Genomic DNA, 19,582 nt, shown 5'->3' with positions numbered 1-19,582 from the left:
GATTTACTCAGCATTGACTTGTAGTATTAATTGATTTAAAAGTCTATACCAAACATAGCCAAAAATCATATGCTCGTTTATCACGGGGAAGCTGTCACCCTCAATCCTCATCTTATGTGTTATACATTATCCAACGCCTTTCTTTGAAACAGCATATGGTCCAGTTCAAGCATGGGTTTTATGACCATCTTATCTCTCCTTTCCCTCATCACAATCCTCTTCCAGTCCCCCCAACTCACGGCGACAGCCATCTCCATACATGAAATTCTCCCTGCCTTCGGGCTCCCAAGGGGTCTCTTACCCGACTCAGTCAAGAACTACACCTTCTCTGCTGAAGATGGCAGCTTCGTGGTGGAACTCGAAAAGCAGCCTTGCTATGTGCAGCTGGATGAGTACTTAGTCAGCTACGACGAGCTCATATCAGGCACCCTCAAGCTGGGATCAATCACTAACTTGGAGGGAGTTCGGGTGAAGTGGTTATTGCTATGGCTCAAACTTGATGAGATTAAGGTTGATTTGCCTCCTAACGATAACATTTACTTGCAATTTGGTCTTGTCAACAAGAAAGTTGATGTTCATCAGTTCCAGACGATTCATTCATGTAGTTCTCGGCATTTGTGGATGTTCAAGGTACATTCTTTCTCTGATCCTACCATTTTCTTATTGTTAATTTGTCAAAATTTCTTAAATTATTGATATATCAGAATGTTGTTGTGTTAGATTGATGTTAAATCTGTTGGTTGATGACTAGGTCGTCTAGGTGTAATAGTACCTACCCTTGCTTGTAATCGTCGTGTAAAATGTGATTCTGTCAAGTTGTTATTAAGGTCAAATTTTTAGGCCATGTACTACCTCCGTTACATATTATTTGCAACGATTAGACATTTTTCCTCTCTACTTTATGTCAAATCGTTGCAAATAATATGTAACGGAGGTAGTATCTTAAATGCGTCTCATTATTTATTATGAAGTATATGCATTCTCATAAAAAAATTGCCTATTTTATTGACTTGGTTAGAATATTATACAACTTGTCGAGTATGTTTTAAAAAAAATAATGTGATTTGTCATCTAAAAGTTATTCTCTACATTCTAATTTAGTTGTCAAGTTTTTAGTTTAATTGATGACTTATTTTCCTTGATGGCTAGGTGCAACGGCTTCCAACTCGAGTTGATGAAATGCTAAATTGTGTTATTGAATGAACAGAGTGTCAACTACTTCTTGAAGGGTCTATTGATCGGGTTTTCTAATGCATGTACTTTTATGTATACTTAATAAGTTAATAACTAGTTTTTAGGGCCCAGACAATGCCTAGAGTTACTGTATTATTTATATGATAAAAATCTTTATTAAAATTTAATCTAATCTTTACTAAATGTCATAATAGCTTAGTGGCTAACACCTTTATACTTTAAATTTAAGATTTGTATCGGGAAGAAAACCGTAAAATATTTATGAGAGAATAGCTTGAATTATATTGATGATCTTGGCTAATATTTATAGCCTACGAAAGAAAACCTACCCAATATAAAAGTCTATGATATAAACTTTCATAATCCTAGGAAATATCAAATTACCATAAAATTATGTTTTTTCAAATATTTGATACCTTGGTTAAACTAGAACAACTTCATTACCACTTGATCTAAGCACTCGTTGGCAAATAAAACCAATTGATGTCATGAATAAGATATATTTATAGTAGAGTTAATAGACAAATAAAATATTGGAGGGTAGTGAATCATTGTATCCAAGATTATTGACACCAAAACTTCATCTACCCTAACATAGCGTATAAGCAAGCCCTGTGTCTACAATAGTCAACACCACTTGTTGCATAATTTCATACCTCTCTATTCATGGCTGCTCTTTCATGGCGTCTTCTCCCTTCAATCTCTCTCCTCATCATCCTTTCTCTCTCCTCCCTCTGCATCTCTAATCCTGACCATCCATCCAACCCCATCAACGGTTCACAAGACATCCATGACATCCTCCCAGAATTCAACCTCCCAAAGGGCATCATCCCAAATGGAGTCAAGTCATACACCCTCTCTAATCAAGATGGAAGCTTTACTGTAAACATGGAACACCCTTGTTATGTCGAATTCCTCGACGAACAGCTCGTGTACTATAACAAGGTCATCAAGGGGAAGCTCAGTTATGGTAAAGTGTCCCATGTTTCTGGAATTCAGGCCAAGAAGCTCTTCATCTGGGTTCCAGTTTCGGGTATGGAAATGGATACGGACACAGGTATGGTTGAATTCTATGTTGGAGCATTCAGTCAGAAATTTCCTGCTCAACAATTTGAGGCTATACCCTCTTGTATGAAAAAGGAAGCTTCCTCTGCATCAATTACTAAGTCAAGATCATTTAGGGTCAACTACTACAACTCCCTTTAATTCCTGTCTTTCATCTTCAATCTTTCTATTTCCTGCATGAGCAATCTTACTGTACTATGTTAAATGTAATAAGGAAATTCTTGAACTTTGTTTTCAATGTATATTATCCATTGATATGTTTTTGCTTTGCTTAATTATCAGTCACAGGGTAAATCTTCTCGCCCAGTGCTGTAAGGTTGTATATAATTAAACTCCATAGCTCATAGCGCTTGTCGGATTCTCTTTTCGTCACAGGGTAAATCTTACCATATGCCTAGACAGGCGCTATAACCTATGGAGTTTCTAGACAAAAAGAGAGTCCAACTCGCAACTATCTTTGCAAACAAACTAGCCCTTGCACCTCCAATGTATTATTTTACTCATACAAGATGCACTGTCCTGAACAAACTTTGGGAACAAAAATCGAACTTCTTGCATCTGCGACTGCATATACCTCATTTTTCAAAGGTACGAGGATTGGAAGAATATAGACCATGCATGTATTATTTATCATGACAAAGATTCAAAGAAGAGACCAGTTTTGAGCAATTCGACATGATATTCACAAAAGCATCTGCAGAATCACTGCATGAATTTTTTGTTTGGTTTTTAATGTACTACTACTACAAAGACCAAGAGTCTAAGAATTCTGCAAACAACTGCAGATTTCAGCCTACAGGATTTACATATCCATTTGAAACCAGTAACTACCTCAAGTCCTCAACAAATAGAAACTGATAATGCCATGAGCTGCATAATCAATACGCCACAGAGGAAGACATGAAACACTAGCTGTAAAAAGGCGAGCTTTTGCTTACTTTTGGGGGTGCTGTTCTGCTTTCTTCAAATATGGCCGGTTGCAAAAATTCTCTTCACAATTTGGAACAACATATACACTGTGAAGGTAAGCTATATGTCACAGTCTCACAGAAGACAAAAGCAATGAAACAGCCCTTCTGATAGGATGAGCAGCAAAAAAATTGGGTTCTTAAGCTGAAAGAACCTCAAATGAATTTGACAATAGAATCTGTAAGACCATAAAGTGGATGAATTCTAATACCAGAAGCAAGGTATGCAAGTCGTCCATATATTCTCATGCTTGAAGCACCTGGCAATGCACAATATGACTTTTTAAACCACTGCGGCCTGCTATGCTCGACAATATATTAGTGACCATTGTCCTAAAATGACCTTTCCCACCAACATTCTCCCACAGATGAGGATTACTCTCCACATGCTTATCAGGGCTTGAGACATCAACCAGACTGATACTCATGTTATTTCGGATAATGCAAAGCTTACCATTAAGAGGAATGAGTGCAGCAGCCTCTAAAGCCCGAGAACTCCCAAGGTGAAGTTTACTATCTATAAATTTGATCCATGAATCAGCTGCCTCGTCATACACTCTAAGCTTGCATCCATCCCTACAATCTATAGAATATAGCTGGCCATTCATGGTAGTGCTTGGATTTCTCCAACTTGAAACCATCCCATCATTCACAGGGTTCCAGCAGCTATTCTCAGGATCATAGGATTCACTCATGACTTGACGATGAGAGCCTAGTCCCTTTAAGTACCACTTTCCATTGTACACTACCCCGATGAAAGGGACCATCCCTGTGCTCATATCTGTAATGGAACTCCACCTGTTCCTATTGGGGTCATACACCTCTGCTGAACGGAGAGCCCGTTGGATTCCTTCACATTCACCACCAGCCACATAAAGGCAGTTATCAATTACACAAGAACCAAAGCAATGGCGCCTCCTAAGCATGCTTGGTGCTGGGTGCCATTTATTTGTCCTTGCGCTATAAAAGACAACACGTCTCATGGAACCCCTGAGCGGATCTTCACCTCCAAATAAGTACAGGTGGCAACCGCTTAGAACAGCACATCCAAACCCTCTGGCTTCAGAATACTCTACAGGAACAGGCGGAAGTGGTAGCCAGACCTGATAAGTAGGATCAAAAGCATGCCATGAGATCTTTCCATCACGGTCCCTCTTCATGACATAAACCCACTCTTCTGCCATACCCAGGTTTTTCCTGAGAGAATAGTAGTAGTTGCCAGATAGGAGTCGGTGCCATCTTTTGCAAACTAGGCGGAGCTTTCGATGTTCTACTCGAGGGACTCGGATAAGACAAGCAATGGCAAGGTCATCAGGGAGGCCAGGCAAGAGAGGTGGCTGAATACGGGTCCTCTCCCTGCGAGAGTTTTTTGTCTTATGGGCACGAGGATTTATATCTGGCTGGATACAGATCTTTGATCCAGGAACAAATCTTCTTGCACCGACAACCGTTTTTAAACTTGCATCTACCTTGCAGTAGCATGATACAGAATCAACCTGGAAAATTTGTTCACAAATGAGAATCCAAGAGATTAAAATTGACTTGGATAACAGCAATTTTTTTAAGGCATCTATTCCCAACTGTGAGAAATTTGTACATCAAACAACTTTAAACTATTTGCAATTGACAATAATGAAACATCAGAAAGTTAGTTTATTGGAATAATTTAGCACTTGGTGTGCTTTCTCATTTGTAAAAAAAATTCATTAACTTTTCAATCTGTTAACTCAACCATGAAAAAAAACTAACTGGAAGGCAATAGCCAATAGCTGAAGAAGCATGTTATTGCTAAGATTTCTACCTATGGATGAGGCATTTTAGCGAAGAAAACCAAATTAGTTGCAATTGATTAGGATAGTGCGCCAATACCTTACAAGCGGCCATAAGGCCCGCAACTTGTCCACGGTCTTGCTTGATATAAGAAACTCATAACAGATAGGTGTGCCCATAAGTACCATAACAGAACACTGATATCAAAATTTGAGAAATCTAACCAAAGCATTTCTAGTCCCATAGTATTACTGGGGGGGGGGGGGGGTTGGAATATCAGGTTCTTCACAAAGCCCAACGCTCAATTAAAACAGATGGGAGACAATTATACTGTAGCAGGTGTAACTTTTAATGCTATTAAAAGATTTGAAAACAGGGCTATCTCAGTAATTCATTGCTGCAAAAGGGAGTGGTTGCAGATTGATAATGACAATGAAAGTCTAGCCAGGTGAAGGTTCAACAAGGAGAAAGTATTTGGAAAAAACAAAAGAAGTAGATTATGTTTGATGAGTATTTTTACAGTAGCATAAGAATCACATGTCAACTTGAAAACAATTGCTGGGCTTGATGCTATTGACTGTCATAAGTGCTCCTTGAATATCTTCAGAGAAGCGTTCACGGACTTGGGAAAATCAGTCATGGGTAAGTGGACCCTTAACTAGTTCAGACATAGGCTACTGGAAGATTGGAAGCTGGAAACAGCTTTATTTTTGACACAATTAAGTGATCCATGCTGGCTATCAGCCTATCATATGCTTGCATGCAACAGCATGAAAAAAACATACCTAAGATGAATACAAAGTAGTTCCTGTCAAATGCGTCAATAGTCAGTAAACTCAGTACGATCCAACCTCATTTTCCCATGTGTATAAAGTCAAGTTAAATATAGGGCTTAGGCAGCATTCGCAGCAACTTTGCATGAAAGTCATGCTAAATCACACATTCAGTTACCCTCTCTCTCGATCCTCACCAACCATCGCCGCTTTTCCAAGTAACTACTTAGACTCTAAAAACCTCTAATGTCAAATGACTCAAGTGTTCATTCACAAAATTCTATCAAGAAGAAGCAAGATTCTAGTTTCTACTGCCATTAGATTAAGCATATAGAAAGTCATAGATATATATGGATGACACGGCATTTAGGATTGAGACATAGTAGAAAAGCACATAAAACAGCTTCCCATGAAATTGAACGGGAAACTTGGAGAACAAATTCTTCCTTCAGATTTTGCCTCCTTTTTTTTCAACGTGGGCGCAGGTTCGAGGAGTGTTCTACGCAAGAGAGGTGGGAATGAGATCCATAACTTAAGTTCTATCTTTTGCGTTCTGCTTTTTCCAGCCACAAAAATCCTGGTTTAGCCTATATAGATAGAACAAGTATGAAGGTAATTTTCATTATTCTTCCTCAAACTGACTCCACAGAGATGTGTGTGAATCATACCAGGATATATTCTAGCATCAATCATTGCAATAGCTGCCCCTATTGTTCAAAGTTGATAGTACTCTCTGAATTTGCTTCAATTTTTATGGCCTTGTTTGGCAATTAAGATTTAGGAGTATCTGCTAGTGTAGACAGTTATAATTAGCAATAGAAGTTTTGTTGTAGGTGTTAAAGTAAGAGTCATCATTCCAAAAATCATGTCACACAAAATTCTAACTTGGTCTTAGCATTTTCCACTTTAACATTTTGGGTCTATATCAAAAATTACCAAACAGGAAAACTAGGATTTAACCTGGTCAAAATGCTAATACTAATATTAAGAATGTTATTTGCCAGATATGGCTAGTCCTGGTGAGCATGTTTAACTCCTCTAACATGTGATACTGTGGTTCACTGAATTAGCATCAAAATCAAGAAGTTTTGTACCAAGAAGAAAAGAGACAAAAATCATCACATTCGTGTAACAAGACCCAATCCATAATTCTTGGTACCCCTAAAAACACCCAAAATGTTACACTCTCATACTCACATAGCTTGATAGTCATCTAATATTCTTACATACAAGGAATTGTGTATTACATCCCTAATGTGGAATTGTGGAGTAACAGTCCTTTGCTACTCAAATTCTTTGGAAGTGTCAACTTAGAAGCTTCCTACATAGGTTTACAAAGCATTTTTAAGTTTTCTATCATGTCCATCTAAGGCACTAGTGTACAGATGTGGGTAGCACAGGTATGTCAAGGTAGCGCCAAGGCCCAAGGGATCAATTTGGGGAATAAGGAACAAGGCTTTTTACCTTCTCTTTGGAAAGGAGGGGGTGTGGAGGAAGCATGCAAGATAAATTGTACAGTGGAGAACGAACTCGAAATTGAACAATTAAAGGTACATCAAGTATAAATTATTTTAGCATTCAAGCACCACTTTCCTAGTTTCCTCCCTTATCATAACTCTCACGAAAAGAAAAGGGAAATATAAACATTTCAACACTGAGAACAATATCCAGTAAATTGCAAGTACCTATGTATTTTTTAGCAATAAAGATAATCTAAAAAGAGTAACAAACTATCAAAAATTGCATAACCTAAGTCCTCAACCCAAAAAATAAGTTACCTAGATAAAAGGGTAACCTTTTCTAACCATTTACCAAAACACAACAGCCATCAAATTCCATAAAATTTACCCAACACAATTCCATACAATTCAGCAAAATAATATCCACAAAATTTCGGATGATTAAATAATATAAATTATAAAATATAAAAAAACTAAAAAAAAAAAAACAAAAACAAAAACAAAAGGTTTACCAGGGGAGCTTGAAGACGAAAACCCCTCGGCGCATTTGGCGATTCTTCAGCACCTCGTTCCATATCCAGAATTCAGGAGCACAAATTTCATAAAATCTGTAAAAACAACAAATTTGCTATCTTTTTTTACCAAAAATAAAATCCCAGAAATATAATTGCAGATCGAGTACAATTTAAGCTTCAAAGTACAAATCTGATCCAACCCCAGATAATAAAGACAAACAATTGAACCTCAAATAAACCAACCCAACTTTTATTTTCCCCTAAATTTCACTGCAGATGCAAACAAGAAGGAAGAGGGTTTAAAAAAACTGAACTTTCTCTCTCTTAAATCAACTACAACCCCAGAAAAAAGGGGTAGCAATGCATAACTGAAGATATAATTACAGCTGGGGATCACCCACCTTACAATTACATCAGTATATTTACCATAATTCTTGACTTTATATTATAATTTTTGTGAAAAAAAATGGTGGGGGTTGGACTTTGGAGGAAGAAAAAGTGTGAAATTAGGCTTGCTATTTGAATGCAAGATTTTGAATAGTATACTATTTCTAGTAGAGTAGAGTTGTAGTATGATTAATGAGTAAAATTAATTAAACTAGTGGTAAGAGAGAGAAAGTAGGAGGAATATAAGGTATTTTAATTAATGAGATGTTAATAAATAATCTTCGTCTACTCTCCAACTACTACCAGAATAGAAAACGAAGGTAGTTTGTCATCAACAACATTTGGTCCCTAATATTTCAATTTCAATCCTCTTTTTACAATTTTTTACAGGTCAAACCCGCCGTATTATTTATGGTATATTGGTATTTCTAGCTACTTTGATAGTTGCTGGTTTGCTAGACGCATTGTTGTTTAAGGTTGTTATGTACGATTTTGTATGAGATGGTTGAAATTGAAATCCATATGTGAAATGGTGTCTTTTGTAAAATATGGAGTAGTAGGTCGCATATTATTAAGAATCAATGTATTTGTGTTGTTTAATCTAAAAATTTGCAAATTATTCTACTACACAAGTTTTGCAATTCATTTATGAGGGTTGGTGTGTGTTTTTATTATATGTTAATTGATGAATGCCTTTGTGTTTATTAATTGGATTGATATATCAATCTTCCGGTGATACTGATGGTTCGAGTTTATGTCATATTATTAATGGTTGGATTATAACATTAACGTCTTTAATATATATTAAGTTAAAAGTAAGATAGAAGAATCCGCTAAAAGGGGTGAAATCTCTTAAAATTATACTTCGTATATAGTTACGTGGCCAAATTCACAATAGCCTTGTTACATCTCAAATTATATAATGGTTTTTTTTTTTTTTTTTTTTTTTTTTTTTTTTTTTTTTGCAGGTAAGTACATAATACTTCAGAACTAATAACATTTCAACTCCAACAATAGCCTTGTTAAAGAACTTCAGTTGAAAAACCCAATTTGGACAAAATTAATCAAGTTTAGATTAGCTCAGCCCATTCTAGCTTGAAAAGTCGATTTTGAGGTGATTTTCCCTTTAATTCGAAGCCCGACCTGGAAACCCGAACCCAAACAATAAGCCCAAAAATTCGACCTGATATGGCACTGGCCCGGTCCGGCCCATTTGATCTTTTTTTTTATTATTTTTTTATTTGTTTTTATTTTTTTGCGAGCATTTGATCTTTAATTTTTTTTTTTAGTTTTTAAAGGGCCACAAGGACAGGAATGAGAATCGATCCCAAGATCTCATGAAATCGAAAGAGAAACTCCAACCACTTAAACTATCCCTCACTCTCTTAGGGCTGTTCTCATTGACTGACTCAGCTGAACTGAACTGATTGGAGCTGAACTGAACTGATTAGAGATGAACTGAATATTTTATAAGAGAAGGAAATTAGGAGCTGAAATGAACTGATTAGAGCCGACTTGAACTGAACTAAAATAATCGTATGAGATCAGACCCTTAATCTTTAATTTATTAACCTGCTTATAGCCACAAATTGAGTGTTACTCACGCGCTACAGGGCAGGTAGTACAAAAAGGCAAGAGGATCTGGAAATGGCGATGCTAGTTTCGAGTTAACCCAATAACCATGTTAATTTAAAAATTACAGGCGCAAAATTTAAAAAAATCTCAATAATATATAATATTTTAATTATTTTTCCTACTAATTGAAATTATTAATTTTTTTTTTTTTTTTTTAAAAAAGGAGTGGTAATCGTAATCGAAGAAAAGCGAGGGTTTAGTTTTCTCTGTTCCAGCAGCACCGTTGTTCATTCATTTTCTCTCTCCTCCCAATTTTCTCTTGAAATTGGGTATCCCTCCATTCTTCTCTCCTTCTCTCTCTCTCTTTCACTTTCTCTCTCTTTCCCACTTTCTCTCTCCTCACCATCTTCAAGGAGAAGAAGAAGAAGAAGAAGAAGAAGAAGACGAAGAAGAAGAAGAAAAAGGGTTTCATTGTTCCTGGGCTTCTGGAAGATCTGCTAGGGTTTTCGCTTCTTACAAGATGAGCTTCGATCCCGTTCCTTCTAACACTCATCACAATCTTGATGAGCAGATCGGTCAGCTTATGCAGTGCAAGCCTCTTTCCGAACAAGAGGTTTTCTTCTTTCTCTCTCTTCGATTCGAATGTGCTAGATCCATTTCCTTTCTTTTCATCAATTTACGGTCCAACTTTTGTGATCTGTTCATTTTGGGTTTTTTTCTTTTGTTTTTCTGGGTTTCTGGTACCTGGAAATGTGTGAAAGTTGCAAGATTTGTTCTGGGTTTGTTGATTTCTTTTCAATTGAATTAGATCCGTTTGTTATCTTCTATTATAACCCCTTATTTGTGTAATTTTTTTGGATTTTATTTGAATGGCAACTGGCAAGTCATAGATTGGCTCATCTTGTTGTCTAGAACCAGCTTTTAATTCTGGGTTTGGGTGGATTTGTTGTAAGAAAGAGGCAATTTGAAGCGCAAGGACGTTAAAAACGAGTTTTTGACTCGAACAAGTATCTGAATTCATGAATCTATGCATTGAACCAGGTCGGATGAGTGAGTGTGAAGTGAGGAAAGTAATTAAACCAGGGTTTCATTACATGGAGTGAATAATTCATCTCAACTGGCACAACTAAAACAATGGCAGGAAAACAAGAGGGTGTTTTGCTTGTTATGTTCATCCTGGCGAGGAAGGATTATATGCAGGATACTTTTTTTCGGCTTTTCTAGTAAAAGCTTGTAAGCTGGAGTCACGTTTTATCGAGTCGTACGCAAGGAGAGAGTTTAACCTGCAAATTACCAATGTGTTGTTGCTTATTCTAGTTTAGGATGTTTTAGAATGATTCTTACTTACTGTTGACATCTTATTAAATTGGAATGGTTATTTGTTAATCTGGATGATGGTATATTATATAAGTGTTATACCTGCAACAGCTGCAAGTACTTGGTATTGGTCGACTAAGAGACCAATCTGTTCAGTTGCAGCCACAATTTAGAAGCTGTTGACCAATTTTTCTCACCCTATTCATCTTACATGAGTTATTGTTAACGTGCAGGTTAGGACGTTATGTGAGAAGGCAAAGGAGATTTTGATGGATGAAAGCAATGTTCAGGTGTGATGTCTACATGCTACATTTATGTTTGCTAGTGCCTGCTTATTTATCTGATTGGTAATGTATCAGATAGCTTACTGCTAGAGATGTGACAGAGATCCTTGGTTTATGCTGTTAAAGTCTTTTACAATTTTACATAGTACATGTGACTGGAGGGTGGTTTTCCCATTCATTAACAGGAGTTTGACTTCCATGACCTAGTTTATATATTTTTTTTTTTGTTTTCGTTTTTGTTTTTGCAATTTTGCAAAGATGTTGCTATCCCGTTCCCGCATGTCTAACTTATTCATAGGATGTGTTAAACGCTGTTTTACGGTGATGGTGATTATGGCCAACTATTTGTGGCTGTTGTTTTAAATTTCAGAAATACATCTGTTAGTAACCTTAAGAAGAATATAACCACTCTCAAATCTTCAGTGTTTCATTGAGTTATTTGAATGAGGGGGCCAGCATTTGAGCAATATGTTAAAAGCTTGGTGTTTGGAATTGACAATTAGTTTAATTAATTCTCAATCCCTGCCAGCATTTCACTTGATGTATGAATGAGGGACAAAGTCGGTCTTGAACTAGCCATATCCTTGATGTGCAGGATTGGTGTTTATTTTGCAACATAGATTAATCTTTGCTCTCCCTATAGGCGTCCATGGACTATGAGTTGGTTATTACTCTTTAGACTATGATGCATATAGGGTTTATTGAAAATTACTGTCTTTTGCGTTTTGCTGATGTTGTCCTATGCATTTGGTTGGATGAGTGCATCTATGTTTACTGGTTGAATTACTTTCTAACCTGTATTGGATTTGGCTTTCTATCAGTGAACATTTTTCTTTATCCAAATTATTTGGTGTTTATTAGTATGTGGTCATGCCAGTACATTTTCCTAATCCTCATGTTTTTTATTTTGTCTGAACGCAGCCCGTGAAAAGTCCTGTGACAATTTGTGGTGACATCCATGGGCAGTTTCATGATCTTGCAGAGCTTTTCCGTATTGGGGGAAAGGTATGCATTCGGTTGGGGCTCTATATATATATTGGCTGTTGATTTTTGAATGTGTGCAGTATTTCATTGTTATATATATGTTTAAATTTCAAATATTCTAGATTCCTTTTGAACCAGCAGATTAAATTTCAATGCAAGTGTATACGTCTTATATATATAAATTTATTGTGTGTACATTGTTGTGGTCTTGCAATTTTATTGTAGCCTTTGTTACTGATTTTGGCCTTTTCCTTTTGATTGTAGTGCCCAGATACAAATTACTTATTTATGGGTGATTATGTTGACCGAGGATATTATTCGGTGGAGACTGTAACGGTGAGTATTATTCTATTGCCTTACGTGCCAAAGTAAATCAATAGCAAGTTAGGAATATACTCTGTTGTATGTCATGCTTGTTGTAGTGAGGATGATGTTTGGCAGCTTATGCGGATCTCTGAAACAATATTCAATACTGCTTTTAAGAGGAGTTGTGTACATCCTACTTCTTAAATTTCAACTTTAATTGAATTTTTGAGCCCTAATTCTTGACACTACAAAACTGGGTGGTAATAGAGGGGATTCTGTTTTAATTATGCTGCGAAAACACACTCATTCCAGAGTTCTTGGGGAGTTGGGGAGGAGATTTTGCTTACTTTCCACTCGGTGTGGAAGGAACTGCGCTTGGCTATACTTGTAACATGGCTTTGTAGCAATTTATGGTTTTGCTAGCCTGGCATGGATATTAGTGATTATAGGACTGATTTTTTCCCCTTCTCTGCCTTGTTGATTAATGTGTGTGTTGTTTGGGTTGGCCATGGTCCATGGTGATTGTTGGTAGCTTTTAGTTCACCAGACCTATCTTGGTCCATCGCTGATGATGTTCTGAACTTCTGATTTTGGTTTCCATGTCTAGGATAATATGTATGATTAATGCTGTATATTATGCAAAGATGTTTTATGATGATAATCTGTTGATGTTGAAATTGATTTTGCTTGGACATTTTTTTTTTCCTCATTCAGCTCCTGGTTGCACTTAAAGTCCGATATCCCCAAAGGATCACCATTCTTAGAGGGAATCATGAAAGTCGTCAGGTATAATTCTTCTCATTGGCAGATGAGCTTATTTGTAATTTCATTCCCAAAGGCCACTTGCTATATCATTAAATTTTTTATGTAAAACTGATGGTCCCTTTGATCTGATTTCCTGGTGGTAATTTTGAACAGATTACTCAAGTTTATGGTTTCTATGATGAATGCCTACGGAAGTGAGTATCTATCACTCAAACTCTTTCCAGTCTGTATTCAGCTGACTATGGCATATGTTGTATGAAGAACTCCTTGCTTACAGTTAGATACATCTGATTAGATAAATTCTTTTTGTGGAGATGATTGTAACAGAACTATTAAAAGGTATTTGTTATGGAACTACCAATATGCTGATGAAACTTGACTGTAGGTGCACTACCCTACCTTTAGTGTAATCACCCAAATGACTTGTGGTCTGTTTGTTTGTTTTTTCTGTTGTTATTTTGTTCTCATAGCTTATATCCTTGTGTAAGTTATCTATGAAATCCTTTCCCAATCCCCCCTGCTTCATTTGCTGACGGTGCATCCATCATGTTTATGCCAACATGTAACCCATGAGAGGGCTTGATGGTGATAGGATATGGACTTAGCCATCTAGGTTGAATTATGGGGCAGCAATATGTTGACGCTCTATCATGCTGGAAGATGGCCTATGCGGCTAAGGTGAAAGCCTTGTTAGTACGTGCCTTAAAATGGAGGGGAATGTATTTAGGGATAGGACACTATATTATGGTTGGGTGGGCTTTTATATATTGGTATTGCCCAACTGTTGCAAAGTTAATCACTTCTTTTGAGAAGGTTATACATAGATGACATGTACAAATAGTTGATTATTGTTTTAGTTATGTACTGTAACCCTGCAGATGTAGAACAAAAACTTATGCGTATTTGAATCCCCCTTGTTCCACAGGTATGGAAATGCTAATGTCTGGAAGACCTTCACAGATTTGTTTGATTATTTTCCGCTGACTGCATTGGTTAGTACACCTTGGCTATATTAATTTTGCATTATGTTCATCTGTTTCATTACATTGCAGTGTATGTTACTTTTGGTGTTGACATGTCTTTAAATGTCTTACTCTCAAAGTTTGTTTGATGTTGTAGGTGGAATCTGAAATATTTTGCCTGCATGGTGGATTGTCACCATCCATTGAAACCCTTGATAATATACGGAATTTCGATCGTGTCCAAGAAGTTCCTCACGAGGGACCTATGTGTGATCTCTTGTGGTCTGACCCTGACGACCGTTGTGGTTGGGGTATATCACCTAGGGGAGCTGGATACACTTTTGGCCAAGTAAAAATATTCACCCTCCCTGCTTATTTAGCTTCTTTTCATATTCATGGAGCTGCCTGATTGTTCATGCTCTTTTAATTTTCCCCTGTTCAGGACATATCTGATCAATTTAACCATACCAATAACCTAAAGCTGATTGCCAGAGCTCACCAACTGGTGATGGAGGGATTCAATTGGGCACATGTGAGTGACAATATATCTTATCAGAAATGTTTGTGCTTAATCTTTCTGTATGAATTATTAAGTGATGTATGTAAATTGTTTTGATCCTCCCCCAGGACCAAAAAGTTGTGACAATATTTAGTGCTCCTAACTACTGCTATCGGTGTGGAAATATGGCATCCATCCTGGAAGTTGATGACTGTAAAGGTCACACATTTATTCAGGTATACATGCTTATACTCTTTAGATCTTACATAGGATGCCACGGCCGTTGTGCAATGTAATTGTAAATTGTCGAGGCTACTGTATTCTACTGGTTATTATAATAAACGTGTATGGTAGTTGCTTGATAGTTTTATTCTATATTATCGCAGTTTGAGCCTGCTCCAAGAAGAGGGGAGCCTGATGTCACAAGGAGGACACCTGATTATTTCCTGTGATTTCAAGTTGCCAATGACAAGATGGTTTCTGGTGGTGGAAAGCCTCCTACCTGATCCTATGTTTATTGAGCGCTATTTCATGGATTGGGGGTTATTCTCCTATGGTGATGAATGAAGTGCTAATCACATGTGATACAGCAGATAATCTTCTTTTGACTTCATGCTTCTAGATTATGGTGAATTTCGCGAAAGAGGAGTCTAGGGAGCTTGTAGGAGGATATGTACCAATTTCCAGCAAAACATTTGTGGTATCTTTAACGCCAAATTTTCTTTGTTTTCTTGGTCCTTTTTTGGCCTTTTTTATTTGTCTTCTAATTTTTTTGTTTATTCAATGTAGAAGAATGGTTGTTTCGTGGGCTGGGGTTTCTGTAGAGAGACAAATAGTTAATTTCCTATTCCAGTGGGTGCTTTATATAATTTTTTCCCCTCAATAGTCCCAAGAATTATGTATTTAGCGGCTGCATTATGATCTTACATCTTGTGCTCTTAATGGGCTCTGGAGACATTTCTCGCTGTTTCAAGTTCTTGGGTTTGCATCTTTACTTTATTGTTGTCGAGGGGCGTTGCTTTCTGATTTTGATTTTAGTTCAGGTCTTGAGTTAACTATGCCTTGAGCAAATTAGAAAGTGAAATTTGTAGTGACTAGTTATAATGTTTTATGCGCAATACCCATGAAATGCACAAAGACTATCGATTACAATGGTGAAATTTTGTGCTGAAAGAGATTTGTTTTTTCCGTTAACGTTGAAGAAATTTTTGTTGTGTTAAAATCTGCATTTGCATTGTGCAAGACTAATTAGAAAATAAATCTAATCATATGAATGAAGTTGAGTGTGAGCGTAGCTGTGCTTGTAGCAAGTGTTGCTTTAGTTCTTTGTGATGCCTAACTTGTTTAAGAACACTAACTAAAGAAATCTGAGATGCTATTTGAACAAGTTTAATTACACAAAAACAAGAAAGGTGTTAAATGATGCAGTTGACATGTTAGGTAGGTCTTGCCCGTCATAAATACTTGCACATGGTGCATAGTCTTTTGGTAATTGGCGGGGTGGTTTGGCCATTGCAATGAGTGATGTGATTTCATGTTCATAGGAGAATTTAGACGGTATTGCCATGTTTGCAACGCGCCTGAGTCACAAGTTCATAACACCCATGACTGTTGTGCTGGTTTAGAAAATATCAACAAGGGACTCATTTTGTACCAGAATACCAATCCATGGCTTTGGCATAAGCTAGTGGCAGCATAAGCATCTTCTCCGTGCTTCCTACTTTCGCACGCTTTGTCAAGTTGTCGTAATTGTTTGCCTCTATTTTATCCAAAATCTTCCGGTACAGCATCATTGACGCCCACACCTAATCATATGGTATATTACAACACTGTCAGTGTTGTCCAGTCACCAGGAGTTATGTTATAGTTGCTATAATCTGATTAAATCCTCATATGTTGGATATTAAATGCTGTTTTTGCATTTTTGAGAATGAATTCCAATTGTTTTCTTGGAATATGCATATGCAATGATAGATTTGTGTTGATCTGAAAAAGCAAATGTAACAATTTAAATGGAATGTACAATGTAGTAAAAAATACAATGTTGCATACCGGCCACCTACTAGAGATGTCTAGCTGAGAAGCAATATGCTCTCCTTGATCGAAGTAGTATCTTGCCCTCGCTATCTGCTTCTTTATAAATTCTCGCCATTTCTCTGTTACATCCTTAGAAAATATGTCCTCGTCTGTCAACCCAAACTCTCTGAGCTCGTCTTGTGGAAGGTATACTCTTCCCCTTTCAGCACTGAATCAAAGAAATGCACATCATATTCTTATTTGAACAGAGACAGGTCAAAAATATTTTATACCCCTTGTATTATAGAGAAGTTACTCTTCTGCTACATCTCTAAGGATGTTAGTTAGCTGGTTTGCGATCCCCAAGGAAACCACTGCTTGAAAAATGCTTTCAGTAGAAGCTTCAGATTCTGGTGACATTCCTGCTATAGGGAGAGTCATTAAGCAACCTGTTATAGCCACATAATAGCAGTATAGTACAAGCTCTTCATAGCTCTCGTAACGAGTTTTCCATGCGTCCATTCTCATCCCTTGCATCAGATCTTTGAAAGGCTGCTCACCAAGAATGATAAACTATTCTCAAAATTGAATTGCATGAAATTAAGAAGGAAATTAGGAACAAATGCGTGTAGCTTAAACCTCAATGTCAAGGGGAATTCGCTGGAAAGTATCAGCCAAGGCAGTGTCTGCCATGTCATGAGGACATCCATTGAAAATGTCCTCAAGCCTCTTTTCCCAGCTATCCAATACAGCCGCGCTTGCAAGGTTCTTATCCACTAGCTCATCCGTCCTCTGGCCCCAAGCTGCAATTGTATCATTTGACCCATGTTAGGCATCTTGATCATTTTTTTGTTTGATAGCACCGGCAACAGGGTCAGCAGGGAGACAAACGTACCGTATACAGCCCACACAGCCTTCTTTCTTTCTTCAGTCATCAGCAGACTTCCTATACCATTTTTATCAGGCTCAAAAATTAAAATTTACAGCACCAAGGTTCTTAAGATGTAAAATAGTACAATAGGTGTATGTAAGTACCTAGATAGTAGGTGGTTGAACGTTCAGCACAGATTTGTCTGCAAGTTTCATAGGCCTCTTTAAGCACGATAGGATCAAACCGGGTTTCTTTCCTGGAAACAAAACCCTTTAACTGCCTCTCAATGATTTGTAGGATTTTTGACTCTACAAGAGGATCAACACCCTTGTAGGGTAGAACAAGGGAGCTTTTTGGCTTGCTCTCGAGTACAGCTTTTGCAACCTTGGATTTTCTTACTAATGAGGCACGGCCGTATTTGTGTGCAGCAACGACCCTCGTAGGCTTTATGTGCAGCAACTGCAGCTCTAATAAAAAGTTGTTCATGATACTCGAATTATTTTGGTTTTCTTGTTGATTAGTTGAAGCAGAAGTGGTTGTCTCAAAGTAGGACTTTGTTTCTCATAAAATAGGAGGTTCATTAGTTTTAAACTTGACTGGCTGTCATAAATAGTGTCATCCAACTATATTTTCGTGAAAGTTTGGTCTAGAATGGACAACCACTAGAATATTTTTAACAGTCATTTTCAACATTTTTTTCACGAGTAGGAGTTTAAGTACGCCAATAGTTCCTTGATTTTGATATATCTGGTTGTTTTACAGAAAAATATGACCCACGCTATTTTAAGGCTTCTTGGATTATCTTAGAGCCGTAAAAAACTGACCCGACCCGAGACCTCGTTCAAAACCGGCAATGATCTGAACACAACCTGTACCCGAACAATGGGGTGAAACTAGTGACGTGTAACCCACCCTGAACCTGACCATATGTTAACCGAAAACCGGTTTGATCCAATACTTTTTGACCTGAACTCGAACCTGCTCCCGACCTGAGAGTAACCGTCAACCGATTTCATCCGACCCAACAAAAATCTGAACCCGAACTAGTACCCGACCCAATTAGAACCCACACACAACCCGAACCTGAAATTGAATCCGATTTGAATTTAGCTCGAATTGAACCCGACATATATCCGAAGAGGTGAATGACCCAGAATAAACTCAACTGAAATTGATCTGACCCGAACTTGAACCTGATATGAGGCTATATTGACTCGACATATAACCAGATCCTAATTTAACCCGAGACTTGATTTAACCAACCCCCAAATTCGACATGAATACTCGAATCGACAACTCTACAATAATACACAAAATCGGAGCGATTTAAAAGGTGTCGGGAGCTGGTGTTGGAATTTCAAGGAACACTACGGGATGAATCCCGGGATCATATAATATTGTGTAAACCCATATATGACCATTATCCGGCGACGTAAATACTCGTGCCCCAAAACCTAAAATTTCCTTAAAAAGAGTGGATTATAGCCTTTAATTTTGTAAATTTTTGAACTTTTTTTCGCCCGGAAATAAAAATTGCCAAGATGTTTACCATGGTCCCTAATACCCTCCAAGAGTCCAATTGGGTCGTTGGAACCATCCAATATGCCCTTAAACGATCATTTTACCTGTTCACAACTTGTAGTGATTTTGTAAACTCAAGCCTACCACGGATGTTTATGACAACAAATAATGATCATATATGGTTTCAAACGACAATATATGACCCTGAGATGTATCCCTTAGGGTTTTAAGGCTTTTCGGCACTGTGCCCCGAAACCTCAAAATTTCCTCAAAAAGCGTGGATTATACTTTATAGCCTTCAATTTTTTGACCTTTTTTCGCCCGGAAATAAAAATTTCCGAGATGTTTAC

The 19,582-nt window shown here is 37.4% G+C and overlaps 5 protein-coding genes across 5 annotated transcripts; 3 read left to right on the top strand and 2 right to left on the bottom strand.

Annotated features, from left to right (window-relative positions):
• Nucleotides 1-87: 87 nt before the first annotated feature.
• Nucleotides 88-1,310, top strand: LOC145603502 (uncharacterized). Its single transcript, XM_081659416.1, has 2 exons — nucleotides 88-630; nucleotides 1,150-1,310. Exons 1-2 carry the CDS (start codon nucleotides 172-174, stop codon nucleotides 1,201-1,203), a joined length of 513 nt encoding a protein of 170 aa, XP_081515542.1. The 5' UTR covers nucleotides 88-171; the 3' UTR covers nucleotides 1,204-1,310.
• Nucleotides 1,311-1,860: 550 nt separating this feature from the next.
• On the top strand, nucleotides 1,861-2,400 carry LOC145606169 (uncharacterized protein At5g01610-like). Its single transcript, XM_081662219.1, has one exon. It carries the CDS (start codon nucleotides 1,861-1,863, stop codon nucleotides 2,398-2,400), a length of 540 nt encoding a protein of 179 aa, XP_081518345.1.
• A 456-nt stretch (nucleotides 2,401-2,856) lies between these two features.
• On the bottom strand, nucleotides 2,857-8,436 carry LOC145603484 (F-box/kelch-repeat protein At1g55270-like). Its single transcript, XM_081659396.1, has 3 exons — nucleotides 8,147-8,436; nucleotides 7,743-7,838; nucleotides 2,857-4,723 (listed from the first exon to the last, which is right to left on the bottom strand). The coding sequence occupies exons 2-3, from the start codon at nucleotides 7,803-7,805 to the stop codon at nucleotides 3,473-3,475; spliced, it is 1,314 nt and encodes a 437-aa protein (XP_081515522.1). The 5' UTR covers nucleotides 7,806-7,838; nucleotides 8,147-8,436; the 3' UTR covers nucleotides 2,857-3,472.
• A 1,542-nt stretch (nucleotides 8,437-9,978) lies between these two features.
• On the top strand, nucleotides 9,979-15,831 carry LOC145603492 (serine/threonine-protein phosphatase PP2A catalytic subunit-like). Its single transcript, XM_081659405.1, has 11 exons — nucleotides 9,979-10,320; nucleotides 11,258-11,314; nucleotides 12,230-12,313; nucleotides 12,557-12,628; nucleotides 13,313-13,384; nucleotides 13,517-13,557; nucleotides 14,289-14,355; nucleotides 14,483-14,674; nucleotides 14,768-14,857; nucleotides 14,953-15,060; nucleotides 15,211-15,831. Exons 1-11 carry the CDS (start codon nucleotides 10,228-10,230, stop codon nucleotides 15,274-15,276), a joined length of 942 nt encoding a protein of 313 aa, XP_081515531.1. The 5' UTR covers nucleotides 9,979-10,227; the 3' UTR covers nucleotides 15,277-15,831.
• A 279-nt stretch (nucleotides 15,832-16,110) lies between these two features.
• On the bottom strand, nucleotides 16,111-18,269 carry LOC145603486 (phytoene synthase 2, chloroplastic-like). Its single transcript, XM_081659400.1, has 6 exons — nucleotides 17,876-18,269; nucleotides 17,736-17,786; nucleotides 17,480-17,643; nucleotides 17,157-17,392; nucleotides 16,877-17,069; nucleotides 16,111-16,629 (listed from the first exon to the last, which is right to left on the bottom strand). The coding sequence occupies exons 1-6, from the start codon at nucleotides 18,195-18,197 to the stop codon at nucleotides 16,468-16,470; spliced, it is 1,128 nt and encodes a 375-aa protein (XP_081515526.1). The 5' UTR covers nucleotides 18,198-18,269; the 3' UTR covers nucleotides 16,111-16,467.
• Nucleotides 18,270-19,582: the final 1,313 nt, after the last annotated feature.

This window comes from Chenopodium album, chromosome 22 (genome assembly GCF_948465745.1).
Source record: "Chenopodium album chromosome 22, dcCheAlbu1.1, whole genome shotgun sequence".
Taxonomy (NCBI): domain Eukaryota; kingdom Viridiplantae; phylum Streptophyta; class Magnoliopsida; order Caryophyllales; family Amaranthaceae; genus Chenopodium; species Chenopodium album.
The sequence above is the reverse complement of the archived record's forward strand: the minus strand, read 5'-3'. Positions and strand labels throughout refer to the sequence as shown.